The sequence below is a fragment of the Stenella coeruleoalba genome (genome assembly GCF_951394435.1).
Source record: "Stenella coeruleoalba genome assembly, chromosome: 6".
NCBI lineage: Eukaryota > Metazoa > Chordata > Mammalia > Artiodactyla > Delphinidae > Stenella > Stenella coeruleoalba.
This window is the reverse complement of record NC_137151.1, coordinates 49,711,406-49,728,590: the sequence shown is the minus strand read 5'-3', so window position 1 is coordinate 49,728,590 and position 17,185 is coordinate 49,711,406. Positions and strand designations below refer to the sequence as shown.

Here is a 17,185-nt window from a genome sequence, read left to right as displayed (position 1 = left end):
TTTTTTAAACTGTCAAATACATGGAATTCTCATTAGTATTATTATTATGAACTTGAAAACTGCTTTTTATTTGGATTTTGTTAAGAAAAAAGCCTTGGTATACTAAAATATTACTAAATCAAGAAAGTCTCCCAGTATTTTAAAAGAATACAATTTTTTGATAATATAATTTCCATAAAGAAAAAAATCTGGTGAAATATGGAAAGCCAGGAAGAATTATATATTAAATGACAGCATTTCAGTTACCTGCTTACTTATTTACTTTATTAATTAATTACTTTTTATAAATTAAGTTATATTTTCTATAGGAATTGATATACCTTGATAGAGTAGAAATTCATTTGGAGTCCAATATACTAATTTTTATAATGTCTTTGCTGCAATTTACTCAGAATTATGCAAATAGTTTATAAGGTGATGCAAATTAATCATAGAAACAGATAATAAAAACTATGTTCACCAAATCCTTAATAAACTTTTCAGGAACCTTTGTTTGTATTCAAAGAATCCACCTATGAATAATCTAGATATAAACTACAATTTATTCCATTCTTAATTATCCCCAGAGCAGATCTCAAGACCATCCATTGGAAATACTTTGCTAGTTGTTTACTTAAAAATACTAAAAAACTTAGTTGTTACCTAGATTCAGAATGAATTTGGCTATTGCTTAATTTGTGATATAAATTCAGTTTAATGCTTTAGTATTTCATACAATCTACCCTATCAAACTTCTGTCTGCCCTTCTTTTTCATGTAGTTCAAATATAAGGAGGCCTACGAGAAAGCCAAAGGCAAACAAATTGGATTTCTCAGTCTTCAAGATGATCCTAAACTGGTTCACTACATGAATGTAGCCAAAATACAGTCAGATCGTGAGTACAAAAAGGGCTATGAAGCCAGCAAGACCAGATATCATACCCCCTTGGATATGTTCAGTGTGACAGCAGCCAAGAAATCTCAGGAGGTCGCCACCAACACCAACTACAGACAACCCTTCCACCACTACACCCTGCTGCCTGATGCCTTGAACGTGGAGCATTCCAGGAACGCGATGCAGATTCAAAGTGACGTACGTAGCAGTCATCAGATTGTCAGCATAAAATTAGTTATCCATTTCTAGCTGACGGCTAAGAAGAACTAGAAATCAGCAATTCCATTTACTCCATCCTAAACCTGGTTGGACTCACTGTAATTAGGGATCCTCTCCAGAATTTGGAGTTTTAGGATTTCACTCATTTGAGCTATATATATAGTTTTCTTTAGTTATTATGTATATATATACTTAAACTTTGGAAGTTAGACCCAATATATGTTGTATTCTGTGAAAGACTAACAGGTCCAAATGGGTGCTATATAATATCCTTTCCAGTGCAAAATTCTGTTAACGTTCCCCCCAAGAAAGTTAAATTTTTAAAGGAATTATTGGGTCAGGATTTTCTGTTCAAAACCACCATGAATACAATCACTTTGTAATTAATTTTTTTCTGAAGGATGGTAGGGAATAAAAAGCAGGTTATTCTCCCAGTCCCCCCATCCTTTTTTTTTTTCCTCTTTTTAAAAATGAGCAAATCATCTGGTCAAAGAAACCCATGCCCTGACTCTTTCTGAAATGAGAATTTCCTTTTTCGTTGTGAAGAATCTGTACAAATCCGACTTCACCAATTGGATGAAAGGGATCGGCTGGGTGCCCATAGAGTCACCGGAGGTGGAGAAGGCAAAGAAAGCAGGAGAGATTCTTAGCGAGAAGAAGTACCGCCAGCACCCTGAGAAGCTAAAATTCACATACGCCATGGACACACTGGAACAAGCACTAAACAAAAGTAACAAACTGATTATGAACAAGGTAAGAACTCACCTGCTGGCCTCAGCCTCAGAACCCCTGCAGTGCTCAGACCATTGAACCAGGCAGTGCCACTTTGACCTTCATCAGCGTTTTCATCTTTCTGATGGTTGTGGTCGTGGCGGTGGTGGTAGGAGGGGGCAGTCTATAACCGTCATCGTGTCTAGAGAGCTCCCACTTATACCAACCCCAGGCTGTCTGTCAACCTCATGCTGAGTGTGTGCTAGAACCACGAAGCTCTATGTAATGTGTGGTTGGAGCAAGATAGCCTTTGTTGTTTCAGTGGAAGAGGGCTCCCTTGTTTGATGATTTTTAAAATCATGTGTCCAGTCTCATCAGCCCATCTTCTTGCTATTTCATTCATTTTCCAATATCAGATTTAACCTCTTCTACCATGGAGATGTGAGTCTCTTCCTCTTGATAGCACATTGCAGATTTGTCCTGCTGTACAGTCATGTGCCTACCTTTCTTGTTGTAGAGGCTCTACACTGAAAAATGGAACAAAGACAAGACCACCATTCACGTCATGCCTGATACTCCAGGCATTTTACTCTCCAGAGTCAACCAAATCACCATGAGTGATGTGAGTAGATTAACAACAACAACAAAGATGCAGGGAGTGGGGGGTGGTGGCAGGGGGAGGGAAGAGTTTGAAGGGAACTAGTAGTTGTGGAATATCTGTCTTCCACATGACAACCACTTTAAAATTAGGGTCCCCATTCTAACGCGACTAACAAGATGCTGGTGTTTTTCTACTTCATCATTTAGAAACTGTACAAAGCTGGCTGGGAAGAAGAAAAGAAGAAAGGATATGACCTGAGGCCTGATGCCATCCCAATAAAGGCTGCAAGAGCCTCCAGAGACATTGCCAGTGATGTAAGTGCTTTCACTGATGCTTATTTAGTCTAAACGAGAAAAAGAGCAAATGAGCCAAGCTCATGTGTATGCAGGAGCTGTAATCAGCTCTGTCCAGTGTTGGTGGGACCACTGTTCCATGTAACACACAAGACACCTCCCTTCACCCAGTCCAAGGATGCTCTAATTATTTGTTCATCATTCAATGTAAAAAGTGACAGGGTCTTGTTAAAATAAGTTACTTTTAGAGTGCTTAAGTTGTTTATGGGCAATTCCTAGCAAACACAGGGATGTGATCTATGCACTTTACCCAGAAGATCCATTACCAAGCTCTTTTCTGAATGTAGAGGCGCACCATGAAAAGTGGTGCCTGCAGCCCTTTCCGCTGTTACACAGCAGAGTGGGAAAAGCTGCTTTTCTAAATAACCCTAAAACAACTTATTTACACATCACTTTGATTAACTCTAGATGATTTTTTCCCCTCATGGACTCAAGTCTGTCAAGAAATTTGAAGTAAAAATATTTTGCTCCTGGGGCTTCCCTGGTGGCACAGTGGTTGAGGGTCCACCTGCTGATGCAGGGGACACGGGTTCGTGCCCCGGTCCGGGAGGATCCCACATGCTGCGGAGCGGCTGGGCCCGTGAGCCATGGCCGCTGAGCCTGCGCGTCCGGAGCCTGTGCTCCGCAACGGGAGAGGCCGCAACAGTGACAGGCCCGCGTACCGCAAAAAAAAAAAAAATTTGCTCCCAGTCCCCCCACCCCGCCAACAACTCCTCCCTTTGTAAGTTTAGAGTAGCTCTAAAACCCTACACCTATGACAAAGCTAATGGCACGTAGTGAATTATATTTTGTTCTCTTTCTTTCACTATCTTCATCACCATGTTTCTTTTCCATCCACAGTACAAGTACAGGCAAGCCTATGAACAAGCCAAAGGGAAACACATTGGCTTCCGGAGCCTAGAGGACGACCCCAAGTTGGTGCACTTCATGCAAGTGGCCAAGATGCAGTCAGACCGCGAGTACAAGAAGGCGTACGAGAAATCCAAGACATCCTTCCACACCCCGGCGGACATGCTCAGCATGGTGGCAGCCAAGAAGTCTCAGGAAGTGGCCACCAACACCAACTACAGGAACGTGATCCATGCCTACAACATGCTTCCTGATGCCATGAGCTTTGAATTGGCCAAAAACATGATGCAGATTCAAAGTGATGTACGTGACAGCCACAACATTTGCAGAGCATTTACTTTGGATAATAAGCAAATCATGAAAGACCATAATTAATGACATTTTGAAAATCCTGAAAGAAATTCATATGTAATTTCCCAATGAGGTGTTTCAGTTTTTACCTTAGATTGAATTTATTTTTTTTAACACAAAAGGGATGAACCCTATCTATTATTGTTGTGAGCATTATTGGATGCTAGATCAGCCATAACACATGAAATTTGGTTTCAGAAAGAATGTGTTGAAGGAAATATATCTAGCAGAGAGAGTCAGAAGTATAAAAAGTTCCTGATTAAGGAGTAAGAGGTAAAACAGAAAGTCAGGTAACTTGAGAGCTACTGTCCCTCACTCCCAGCCAGCTTTCATTTCCAGCTTTATAATTGCCTATCTTACTTACTGATGAAATAGTAAGGAGGTGATGGCTGAAACAGCGATTAGAATAAATGTGAGGAAGGCACAGAGAGTGTAAAGCCAAGAATTGAGCTATAGAGGCCCTTTGGTAGCTGGGGAAAGTGAATATAAATTATGAACCAAATGCAGGCCATGCCGAGCCTATATTTCTCTTTGGAAACGTAAGAGATGAGCTATAGCTGGGGAGGTATATAAGTACCCAAATGAAAGCAACCGTGGTACAGTTATAGGGGGAAATGTCTGATTTGAGGGGAAAAAAATGAAATTTGCACAAAGTATCAGTGAGGTTTCTGGCATACCCGAAGGAGTTGTAACCATGGTGGCTGTTCAAAGGCTTATACCAAAAGAGAGAAATGGAGTCCTCTAAGTCTCCTATTAACCAAGGGGACTTGGGGATTTTTGTAAGAAAGTTAGTCCAGCATGGTCACCTTTCTTGAGATAGTAGTCACATGGTAGATTGATCTATTTGGTATTTCTTAGCACTTTTTCTTTATGAAGGCATTGAGAGAAGCAAATAAATCACAAAGATATTGCTGCTTGTTTTAAATTCCTCATGCAAGGAAATGTAAAAAAAAAGTTTAGGGTTAAAAGTAATTAAAGTTGAATATGCTATCAGTTGAAAACTGAAGTGGAACTCATGGAATATTAAATACCCGCTCATGGTTCTTGGAAGATTTGGTTTCTTCTCATCCTCGAACTTTTCCTCTTTTGCAGAATCAGTACAAAGCTGACTATGCTGACTTCATGAAGGGCGTTGGATGGCTCCCTCTGGGCTCCCTGGAGGCTGAGAAAAACAAGAAAGCCATGGCGATTATCAGTGAAAAGAAGTACCGCCAACACCCAGACACTCTGAAGTATTCCACCTTGATGGACTCAGTGAACATGGTTTTGGCCAAGAATAATGCAAAAATTATGAACGAAGTAAGTCTTTCAATATTGTAGTGTTTCATAAGCATCAGGAATAAGCCAGGCATATCCTACATTTAATCTACAGGTTTTGATAACAGTTTTACAGCATCATAATTAATGTTTCCTCTACCTTGAAAAAGGGTCTTGTAGTTAAAAAAACAAACAAAAAAGATAGAAATTAGTCTTAATAAGTGCCCTCTCCAAATGCTCAATGAACCACCCTACCTAATAGACATAACAAAATAAGTATGGACTCTTTTCTTTCGATGCAGATCTTGAAAATGAGTCCCATTTGTCTAAGGCGAAGTTAGTAGAAGCTCATTATGCTGAATCAGTAGACTGTAGGGCTGATGATAACAGCTGGGTGTTGCAGCCCACCCCTGCTTCCTTGCTCTTTTGATGGAATAAAAGAAAACTAGATTACATGGCTGTAGCAGCATTCTGAGCCAGGACCTTCTCTGGGCAATGCTGAGAGCGATAGCTCTCCACTAGTACTTCCCTGGATCATTAATGACTCCAGCCTTCAGAAAAGCCTTACTGTAGTTTGACATAATTAGCCATAATTTGATTTCAGGACCAACAAGTACATCACCCTTGGACATCTGTTTTTAAGTTGCAAAAATAAAATAATTGCAACAGCATTGGTTATATTTTGTGGATCATAATTAGAAATGCCATTGATTAACCAAAAAGGGGAAAAATAATTTGGATCTGAACATGAAACGGTTGCAGGAAATGATGTAGAAAGATAGAGCTGTATTACGCTAAGTCTCTGAGTAAATCCTCTGGAGTCTTCTGAGAAAGAATTTTGTCAAGAAGACCAACCTCTTTGGAAAGGACTTGTTGACACAAGGCAAAAGTCTCAGTGCCCCTTTTAAGACTTAGAATTTAAACTACCACAAACATACATTTACTTTTTAAATATTAAATTAAGCCTTTCATTTTTTCAGTGTTAAAGATTACCATTTTAAAATAATCATGCCAAGATGAGAATCACAGAAATAGCAAATGCTAACACTGAGAGATATCTTGGTGGTCATCAAGTTGAACCCCTTTCTTGCAGAGTTGAGGAAAGGGTGGCCCAGAGAGGCAAGGCACCTCCCTTAAAGACACACAGCAGGTCAATGACCTGGTCTGGACTAGAACCAGTACTCTAATGACTAAGTATTGCTCTTTCCATTAGAATTGTGCTTCCAATACTATAATCACTAGCCACATGTGATGACAAATCTCAATAAATTAATATTAATAATTTGTTCTTCATTCACATTAGCTACATTTCAAGTGACTGATAGCCCCGTGTGGCTAGGGACTGTCGTGTTGATGACACAGATGACACAGATCACTTGATCAGAAGTCAGAAAATTAGTTTTTGTAAATAAAATTTTATAGTAACACAGCCATTCATCTGCATATCATCTGTGGCCGCTTTTGCACTGCAACAGCAGAGCTGAGTAGTTCATAACAGAGATTCTGTGGCCCACAAAGCCTAACATTATTTACTATCTGGCTCTTTACGTTTACTGACCCCTGATCTAGAAAAAGACTCTAGCAGAAGTTTTGTTTTGGTTTTTTAATCAAACCTGGCTAAAACAAAGAGATAGCATTTTTCACCTATAAGATTTGCAAAGATTTAAAAAGTTGTGTGATATACAGTATTGGAAAGGGAGTTAATGTAAACTTCTAGTCAACAGTTTTTGTTAATATTTGTTAAAATTAAAACTTCAGTTGCCCAATACCCTTCAGAAATCCTCATGTATGTGCAAAGATGTACACACATACATACACACGGTAATATTTTTTGCAGGCTAGGGTCCCCAAAAAGAGATGCTGAGATGGAATTTGGAGTACAGGGCATTTTTCAGGGATCAGTACCAGTGAGGGGACTTGAGGATATGGGGAGGGGGAAGGGTAAGCTGTGACAAAGTGAGAGAGTGGCATGGACATATATACACTACCAAATGTAAAATAGGTAGCTAGTGGGAAGCAGCTGCATAGCACAGGGAGATCAGCTCAGTGCTTTGTGACCACCTAGAAGGGGTGGGAGGGAGGGAGACGTAAGAGGGAAGAGATATAGGAACATATGTATATGTATAACTGATTCACTTTGTTATAAAGCAGAAACTAACACACCATTGTAAAGCAATTATACTCTAATAAAGATGTAAAAAAAAAAGGGGGGGGCAAGAGGGGTCCGACTGTGATGCCAGCCCTACAAAGCCTATGCCAGTGCCCCAGAGGTCTCTTGAGTATATACGGCATGCCGGACGTGTCCTGAACTGGGTGGAATGGCCAGGCCTTTGTACCACCACTCTGATGAGTAACTGGATGGCCACCAGGGAAGAGTGTGCTCTTGAGTGAGGCAACAAAACCTTGAAGCAAGTGACAGTTTGGAGGCTGTCTGCCAGTAGTTGGTGCAACCAGTCCTTCCTTGAGTGAGTGTCTGGGTTGTACATCTCCAGGCCCACCACAAAGATCATGGCATCATTGCTTATAGTAGAAAAAAACTGGAAACAACAAATTAAATGTCTATCAAAGGAGAACTGGTTAAATCAATTGGGTTACACCTCTTCATGGAATACTGCACAGCTCTTTAAATGAATGAAGTAAATTATTAAGAGGGCTAAAAGATGTCTAACCTATAATATTAAGTAAAAAAGCAAGATGTAAAACATGTTTTATATAACCTCATTTATATTAAAAAAAGGACTATATGTGGACTTTAATATGCATAGAAAATTTTAGGATGGAGATGCTATATCCGGGCTATAAAATAGGAAGGCAGGACATTTTACTTTCCATCTGACATCCTCTCCACTGTCTTGTTTGAATGAGCACCTTTTTCCTTTAAACTTTTTAAAAATAAGAGCCAGCTAATAAAAATACATAAAATATTGATATTTGTGTACAATAATATATATGTACTGACTTCCTTTAAAACTTTTAAATACTAACTTCCATTGCTTTTTTCTTCTCTTTCTTTTCTTTCTTTTTTCCTTCCTTTCTTCCTTCCTTCCTTTTTTCTTTTTTTTTTCTTTCCAGCACCTCTACAAACAAGCATGGGAGGCTGACAAGACCAAAGTCCACATCATGTCTGATATCCCCCAGATGATTCTGGCAAAGGCAAATACAATTAATATGAGTGATGTGAGTATAATTCCTCCAGTTGTCATCTTTCTTTCCTGCCTATTTGAACCAATAAAAACAAATTAACTAATTAATGGCTCAATTTTGAGAATGACCGTTTTGACAGTGAGTGGGAACCCACAAATGAGAATCTTTCTAATCTTGCTTTGCTAAGAGTAGGAGTAGGCCTGTTGATGGGACAGCAGTTAGGAATTCGAAGGGCAGTTGGATTTTGTTCTAAGAGTAGATACTTCTTATCAAACTAAGAGAAGTAAAGAGAGTGGTTTAGAGCCCAGGATAAGAGATAAGGAAAGAGTGAATCCCAGGACTTTCTTAAAGAGTCCCTCTACCAAGCTTTTGAAATGATTCTAAAGAGGCAGTCTTGGGAAAAGTTAAATGGAAAGGGAAGAATAACATTTTGAAGAATTTAGGTCAAGCCCCGTAAGGAATTTAGGTCAAGCCCCGTAAGGAATGTAATGTTCTAACTTCCTGTTAGAAACTTCATAGGTGTTTTATTTCACTTCCTTTCTCATCCTAACCAGTTGCCAGGAAACCCTCAAATCCTACCAGTTTTTTTTAAAAAAGATTTATTTATTATTTATTTATTTATAATAAATGCCGCATCGTGTCTTAGTTGCGGCACGCGGGATCTTCATTGAGGCGTGCGAGATCTTCGTTGCAGCACACGGGCTTCTCTCTGGTTGTGGCATGTGGTTTTCTCTCCTCTAGTTGTGGCTTGCAGGCTCCAGGGTGGGTGGGCTCTGTAGCCGTGGCACATGGGTTCCAGAGCGCATGGGCTCTGTATTTTTGCCGCTTGCAGGCTCTCTAGTTGAGCTGTGCGGGCTCAGTAGTTGTGGCATGCGGGCTTAGTTGCCCCACGACATGTGGGATCTTAGTTCCCTGACCAGGGATCAAACCCGGGTCCCCTGCATTGGAAGGTGGATTCTTTATCACTGGACCCCAGGGAAGTCCCTCTACCAGTTTTTTTCTTTTGTTTGTTTGAATTACACAGGGATTTGGAATTGTTGACTTGTTTTTGAATTGTAGTATCCACACAGTTATATACATAAAAGTGTCAATTGCAAAACAGTGAAGTCTTTTGATTTAAGAACATGGCTATTTTGTATTCTTCTCTTGACTCTTATTTGACAAAATGCATCAGTAAGAATCTACTGGGCTTTCACATTTTTAAAAAGCATATTTACAACCTAATAGAGACGAGTAGCTCTTACTTTTTCTGGTGGTTTTTTGAAGATGTTTTAATTTGTAATAGATTTTGTTTTCAAACACAGTTATGTTACTTGTGAGAGCATTTAGCCCTTGAACCACCAATGAAGCATTCTGCTGAAAGATTAAAAAAAAAAAAAAAAGATGCTGCAGTGCCAGTTTACTCTTTTAAAATAAACCCAGACTTTCCTATTTAGAAGAAAACTATTTCCTTTGCCTCTCTTTCCAGAAACTCTACAAACTTTCTTTGGAAGAGTCTAAAAAGAAAGGGTATGATCTCAGAACTGATGCCATTCCTATCAAAGCTGCCAAAGCCTCAAGAGATATTGCAAGCGATGTAAGTCTGAAGGAAAGCGGTCACCTGACTGGGGGTTTCTAATCTACCAAAATAATAAGGGCTGAGTTTTAGAAACACTGAGTGAATAAAATATGAGAAAGAAAGCATGCCTGCTAACAATAGTCCCATTGTGTTCTGTGACTGCTTCTTAGCCTTGCTCTTGTGTTTTCTCTGGTATTCTGAAAAAACAGAATGCCAGCTACATTATGACCACCTTTGTACTCGATCACCAAGGCTATGGCCAGTAGAAATCGAAAGCCCTTCACTAAGTTTTCTTAACACTTGTGTTGTTCTTGCCTCCTGCCTCTTAGGCTCTGTCTTCCCAACAGGATGTCCCAGGAAGTGGTGTGCTGGGGGTCCTGATCTTTTGTGCTCATGATAGCTGATTATTAAATAATCATGAATTTTGCAAACCAGTTGTTAAAACTATTGATAGCTTGATATCAACTATAGTGGGAGAACTTACACCACAGAAATTGACAAACAGTACAAATCAGGGCTTTTTTCCCCCAGAGAGCTGGTGTGCCAACACACCATTGCCATAACACATCACCTTTATGAAACTCAATTCTTTCATTTGATTGTTTCCAAAAGAAATCTACTCACAGTGAACATTTAATGATTTGGGGGTAATGAGAGGAGCACATTCAGAGCACTCGTTCCTTAGCCATCCCCCAGGTCTACTCTCTCTTTCCTCTTCCATCTCTGCTCTTCATTTTTCCTACCTACCCATCCCTATCCCGCTCCTACATTGTCCTGAGGACTCCAAACTTCTCCCTCTATTGTGCTGGAGTCATTTGGCTCTCCCAGCTCCTAACCCCTAAGTTGTACACCCGAACCCACAAGAGATAGGCAGAATAAGTTTCCCATGCATCAGGATCTCCCCATGAAAGAGGGAACTTGGTGATAAATAGTAAAATTTCTTCCCCATTATACCAGAGTAGAGAGTCTTAAAAGAAAAAAACCTCCACAAATATAAAGCTGCCCTAAAATTATACTGTGTATCTCATAACTAAGCCTCTTCGCATCAGTGAAAGACTGGCTGGATGATTTTTCAGGGCAACATTAAACTGCTTAGAACATTCTGCTTTTTTTTCTCTCATTTGCTGTACACTTATTACCTACTAAATGTTCTTTAACAACAGGATATGTGTGAAAATCTGGGTGGTGTATCATCACAAGATCCATGTTCTAAGCTTTAATGACTTTAGCAAGTCACTCACCCCTCTGGCCTCAGCTTACTGTTCTCTAAAATGGGGGCAGTAACAATAACCTTGCTGTCTACCTCACAAGGTATAGTTGTGATGATCAACTTACACAAATACATGTGAAAAAAGTGTTTTGTGAACTGTAGAATTCTATAAAAGTATCCCTTTTTATGAAATACAGAATATTGACACTAGAATGATTTCTGGTCAAGGGAATTGCTCTGAATAAATATTCAAATTTTTCTTCACAGTATAAATACAAACACAATTATGAAAAGGAGAGGGGGAAGATGGTTGGTTTCCGCAGTCTTGAGGATGATCCCAAATTAGTCCATTCCATGCAAGTGGCCAAGATGCAATCTGATCGGGAGTACAAGAAAAACTATGAGAAAACCAAGACCAGCTACCACACCCCTGCCGACATGCTCAGTGTCACGGCCGCCAAGGATGCCCAAGCCAACATCACCAACACCAACTACAAGCACCTGATTCACAAGTACATCCTCCTTCCAGACTCCATGAACATCCAGCTGTCCAAGAATATGAATCACATACAGAGTGATGTAAGGCTCTCTTCTTTCTGAGTGATGGTTGCATTCTTAGCATGAGAATGGAGATTACAGGCTCCTGTGCCACAGTTTTGTATCTAAATTGATAAGGTAAAGTAGAAAGTGCTTCTTCTCTTTATAGAATGAATATAAGCAGGACTACAATGAATGGTACAAAGGGCTTGGCTGGAGTCCAGCTGGTTCCCTAGAAGTGGAGAAGGCCAAGAAAGCAACTGAAAATGCCAGTGATCAGAAATACCGCCAGCACCCTAGCAACTTCCAGTTTAAGAAGCTGAATGACTCCATGGACATGGTTCTTGCCAAGCAGAATGCGCATACCATGAACAAGGTAGACAGAACACCTACCCTTCCTTGTAGCTCCCAGCCAGACAGGGCTAGCAGTCTCTGGTTCTTGTCTGGGAAATTTAATTTGGGCCCACCACTTCTATGCAGTGGCAAACAGTACCAGAGCACTCACCTACACCATATTCTTCTGCTCCCAACCTCTTATTTTTATTTTACTTGCCCTTCTAATTAAGTTAGAAATTATTTGTTCTTTTAAATTATTTTTTTAAGTCTGAGTTTATTTTTGGTGTCTTTTCTGAATCATATACTACTTTAGTTACTAAGTTAACTTAATCTAATTCAAATTGAGTGCATTCAAATATTGTTATATTTTTTCTTTCTTGTTTGTCCTAAAAAGTTATTAAATTTTAAATGTATGCTTTTTAAATTTCTAGTACCTATACACCGTTGATTGGAACAAAGATAAAACCAAGGTTCATGTGATGCCAGATACACCAGATATTTTACAAGCCAAGCAAAATCAAATACACTACAGTCAGGTAAAGCTACATAAAAATTTTGCTTGAAACTAATTGAACGTTTTAAATGATGGCATGGTATATCATTGATATAAATGCTGAAGCAGTGGAAATGAATGACTCAAACTGGCTAGCGTAGGGATGTTGCAGTTTATGGTGGTTTAAAGCAAGCGCTTCGGCTGTGATTATATATCCCATGGAGTAGGCATTGTGCCTGTTTTATTTCAGTACGCAGTGTAGAAAATTGATTAATAGCTGTTGGAAGAAAAAATTGCACCAGACAGACCTGGTATGAGCTTTGGCTTTGCCATTTATGAATTGTGTAATATTGGGTCTAAACCTTAATTTCCTCATCCCTAAAACTGGGACCGTACAAGTGCCTATGACATTGAATTGCTGTGAGGACCAAATGAGAAATTCCATGAAGGGCTCTCATCACAGTGCCTGGCACATAGTAAGCACTGGATGGCCTTCAGCTATTTTTATTATTGTCCAGTTTTAACATATGTGCATCCATTCAATAAATTTGATTCAAAAAGATTAACTTTGGGCTTCCCTGGTGGCGCAGTGGTTGAGAGTCCACCTGCCTATGCAGGGGACACGGGTTCGTTGCCCGGTCCGGAAAGATCCCACATGCCGCAGAGCGGCTGGGCCTGTGAGCCACGGCCACTGGGGCCTGCGCATCCGGAGCCTGTGCTCCGCAGCGGGAGAGGCCACAGCAGTGAGAGGCCTGCGTACCGCAAAAAAAAAAAAAAAAAAAAAAAAGATTAACTTATTTATTGCACTTTACAAAAGGCATTTCATTATCTATTACTTTTGTCATTTAGATAATTAAAATATGTTACCTGACCCTTTTTTAAAAAAATCAATTTAACATCTGTAATCAAAATAGTGAGCCTAGACTGTATTTAACTGCAAAGGGAATCTACCTAATATACTTGATATGACCATATTGTGTCTGAACAGAAAAGGACATGATCAACTGCACTACCAAGGGGGTGGGGAGTGAGTCTCAGAGGCAAAAAAAAAAAAAAAAAAAAAAAGAAGCCAGATCACGTGATGCTAAGTCATTGCTCTATTAAACAGCTTGCTTTGTTTTTATCTATATCTTCAGAGATAAGATAGATGATGTTAAAATCTGATGTCTACTCTTTAGGTACACTTTTGTTCAATAATCTGTTTCGGTTTTAATATACACTGAATAATGCTAAATAATTTCTTTAATTTTCAGAAACTCTATAAACTTGGATGGGAAGAAGCTTTGAAGAAAGGCTATGATCTCCCAGTTGATGCAATTTCTGTACAATTGGCCAAAGCTTCAAGAGACATTGCTAGTGATGTAAGTATTGTTGGACTTCTATGAGGATATACTGTTATCTGAATCCAGTACCTTAATGCTGGTAATGATTTTCACAGATAGGCCCTACCTTTCAAAATGTGATGCCGTCCCCTTCATCTTCTCCTACCCTCTTCACTTACCCCAAATTCACTCTTGTTTCTCACTGATCGAATATCAAAAAAGGGGCTGCCTGGACAGAGACTGAGCCAGAGGACCTACAAGGTGCATTACACTAAGACATGATGTTTCTAGACATTACAAAAGTACCAGAGATTTCCGTTTTCCCCTGCTTGCCTGCAAATAATTTTTCTGGCTTCTATTTGTCTATTTTAGACAAATTCAAAGTGCCAGATAATAAATAACCTCAACAACCTAATGTTAATAGATTTTTCTTTGCACATATTTAAAATTAGCTTCCAATTCTTTCTATTTAGTCCATCCTTGCATTTACGTAATTATAATAAATTGGCTCAGGGTATAGAAAATACAGAAGGTGGCAGGAATTTAGGTTTAAGATCCAGAAGACCTAACTTTCCCCTCGATATCTGGTCGAAAGTTCGTAAAACAAGAATATTCACTCTCCAAGGCAACTTCTTCTTTTTTTTTTTTTTTGGCCGCACACAGTTTGTGGGATCTTAGTTCCCCGACCAGGCATTGAACCCCAGGCCATGGCATTGACAGTGCCGAGTCCTAACCACTGGACAGCCAGGGAATTCCCAAGGCAACTTCTATTTATGATTGGAAAGGGTAGTAAATTTGATAAATAAACTGGATATAGTTCCTATTGATCAATTGAATTTTTATAAGTATTCAACTTAGATATTCTGCAAACACTAAAACATATAATTTTGTTAACACCAAAAATTAAACACCAAAAATTCAGAGAACTTTGGTTATAGAGAATAAATTACCAGAATTTCATGGGGAAGCACAACCTCTTAATCAAAATCTTTGAAACAAAGCAAAACAAGGATTTGGTTTGGAGAGAAAGCATGTCTAAAGGCAGAATCTGACATAAGGAAGATGTGGTACATATATGCAATGGAATATTAGTCATAAAAAAGAATGAAATAATGCCATTTGCAGCAAAGACCTAGAGATTGTTATACTGAGTGAAGTTAAGTCAAACAGAGAAGGAGAAATATCGTATGATATCACTTATATGAGGAATCTAAAAAGAAATGATACAAATGAACGTATTTACAAAACAGGAATGGATTCACAGACTTAGAGAATGAACTTATGGTTACTGGAGGGAAGGGGGGAGGGAAGGGATAGTTAGGGAGTTTGGGATTGACATGTACAGACTGCTATTTTTAAAATGGATAACCAACAAGGACCTACTGTTTAGCACAGGGAACTCTGCTCAATGTTATGTGGTAGCCAGGATGGGAGGGCAGTCTGGGCAAGAATGGATACATGTTTATGTATGGATGAGTTGCTTTGCTGTATACCTGAAACTATCACAACATTGTTAATGAGCTATACTCCAATATTAAAAAGGTTAAAAAAAATAAAGACAGAATCTGACAATAAATTCTAAGAATATAAGGGAAGTTTCTCTCTAATTCAGTTAATCTGTGGCACTCCAGAAGTGCTGAGAATTAATTAGATGACGTGTTATTACCCACCCTCGGGCTTGCAGGTCAATACTTCATTAAAATGAATAGATGTGGTAATGAACCTAAAGCAGTAGTGATGCTTGAACGGTCCCCGGAAAGTAAACTCATTTTCATTTAATGTTAGTGCTCCCCATGAGGTAAAGATAGTTTAGGAAATTAAATTGTGTCAATACTTTCGTAACAACACAATATTTGATAGTACCTAATTTCTTTTCACGTAAATCTGTTAGAAACTTTCGAAATCGTACCCTAAAATTAAATTACCTATAAATGAATTTCCCACCATTGTAGAGATTGTATCTCCTCTCAGTTTCAAATGGTTCTTGTATCTATACAATCTAAGGAGAGTAGAGCTATTTTTTATGAGTACTCAATTTAATAAATTAGAATCATAGAATTTAGAGTTAGAAGATAAAGGTTATTTAATCTAATCTCCCACTCAGCATCCTACCTCCTCTCCATTCCAACTGGTCTCTGGATACTTACAAATATAAGAATTTTTGTGTCCTTCAGGGCAGGTTGTTTCCTTGCTGGATCATCTCTAATTGACGTTATCTATTTCCTTATTTCGAACATGTTACTGATCAGCCCTAGGTCTGTGTTTTTTGTTTTTTTTTTGTTGTTGTTGTACACGGGCCTCTCACTGCTGTGGCCTCTTCCGTTAAGGAGCACAGGCTCCGGACGCTCAGGCCCAGCGGGCATGGCTCACGGGCCCAGCTGCTCCGCGGCACGTGGGATCTTCCTGGTCCAGGGCACGAACCCGTGTCCCCTGCATCAGCAGGCGGATTCTCAATCACTGCGCCACCAGGGAAGCCCAGGTCTGTGTTTTAGAACACCACAAAAGTAGCATATTTCCTCTTTCACCTGATACCCCTTCAAACATTTCAAGTTTCTTACTTATTCTCCTTTGGTTTTAGCTTTATAGGTCCTTCAATCCTCTGATCATTCCACTTGTGATTTATTCTATTTTTTCAAAACCCCTCTCAAAATAGAGTGCCTCAAAACTCGGTGTTGTTTTCCTGTTCCAGGTCAGGCCAAGCACATGAGCTTCTGATTTGCCTTTATCTGTACCCCTACAGAATCTCTTACAAAAATCTACTTTTTAAAAAGCAACTTTGTCAGATTGCCCACATTGAGCTTATAACCCATGTAAACTCTTGAGTATTTTCAGTAGACATAACCATGAAGCTGGGTGTCAAGAGAGAGTAGAACCTACTTCTGTGAAGTGTAATGTATGTTCAGCATCTGGTGTCAAGTAAATGCTATTATTCCTCTCATTATTATTATCCCTCTTGTCATTGTCATCCAACAGTAATGCAGTTTTTCCCAATTGAATCTAAATACTAGATTTCACTCTTAATTTCTTACATTTATGTAGTTCGTTTGACCTATCTTGGCGATATGTTGAGATCTTGTGGAATTTTGTTTCTAATTTAACATGTTTAGCTGTTTTTATGTGCATGAAGATATGGATCCCGAACAGGTCAAGTTTATGTGACATAATTATATGGCAAACCACTAAAAAACCCTGCCGCTTAATAAATTAATCTACACTATTAGGCCTGTTCATCAAGTCCTGAATCTTCCCAATTTTTTTTTTTTTGCCATTCAGCCATACTTTTCCATCATTCCCATAAGGATATCACAAGAGCTTTATCAAATACTGCCGTAGAGTCAGCATACACAATGTCTAGCACATCCCAATATATA

General features: G+C 39.1%; 1 protein-coding gene across 1 annotated transcript in view; it reads left to right on the top strand.

Annotated features, from left to right (window-relative positions):
* Positions 1–17,185, top strand: part of NEB (nebulin) — a gene marked incomplete at its 5' end in the record, with an annotated part of 219,214 nt that overhangs the window by 56,399 nt on the left and 145,630 nt on the right. The window contains 12 exons of the mRNA XM_079925461.1: positions 760–1,071; positions 1,639–1,845; positions 2,321–2,425; positions 2,611–2,718; positions 3,598–3,909; positions 5,050–5,256; positions 8,287–8,391; positions 9,827–9,934; positions 11,394–11,705; positions 11,833–12,039; positions 12,431–12,535; positions 13,746–13,853. Coding sequence (XP_079781587.1) covers positions 760–1,071; positions 1,639–1,845; positions 2,321–2,425; positions 2,611–2,718; positions 3,598–3,909; positions 5,050–5,256; positions 8,287–8,391; positions 9,827–9,934; positions 11,394–11,705; positions 11,833–12,039; positions 12,431–12,535; positions 13,746–13,853 — 2,196 coding nt within the window. The remainder of the gene's footprint in view (positions 1–759; positions 1,072–1,638; positions 1,846–2,320; positions 2,426–2,610; positions 2,719–3,597; positions 3,910–5,049; positions 5,257–8,286; positions 8,392–9,826; positions 9,935–11,393; positions 11,706–11,832; positions 12,040–12,430; positions 12,536–13,745; positions 13,854–17,185) is intronic.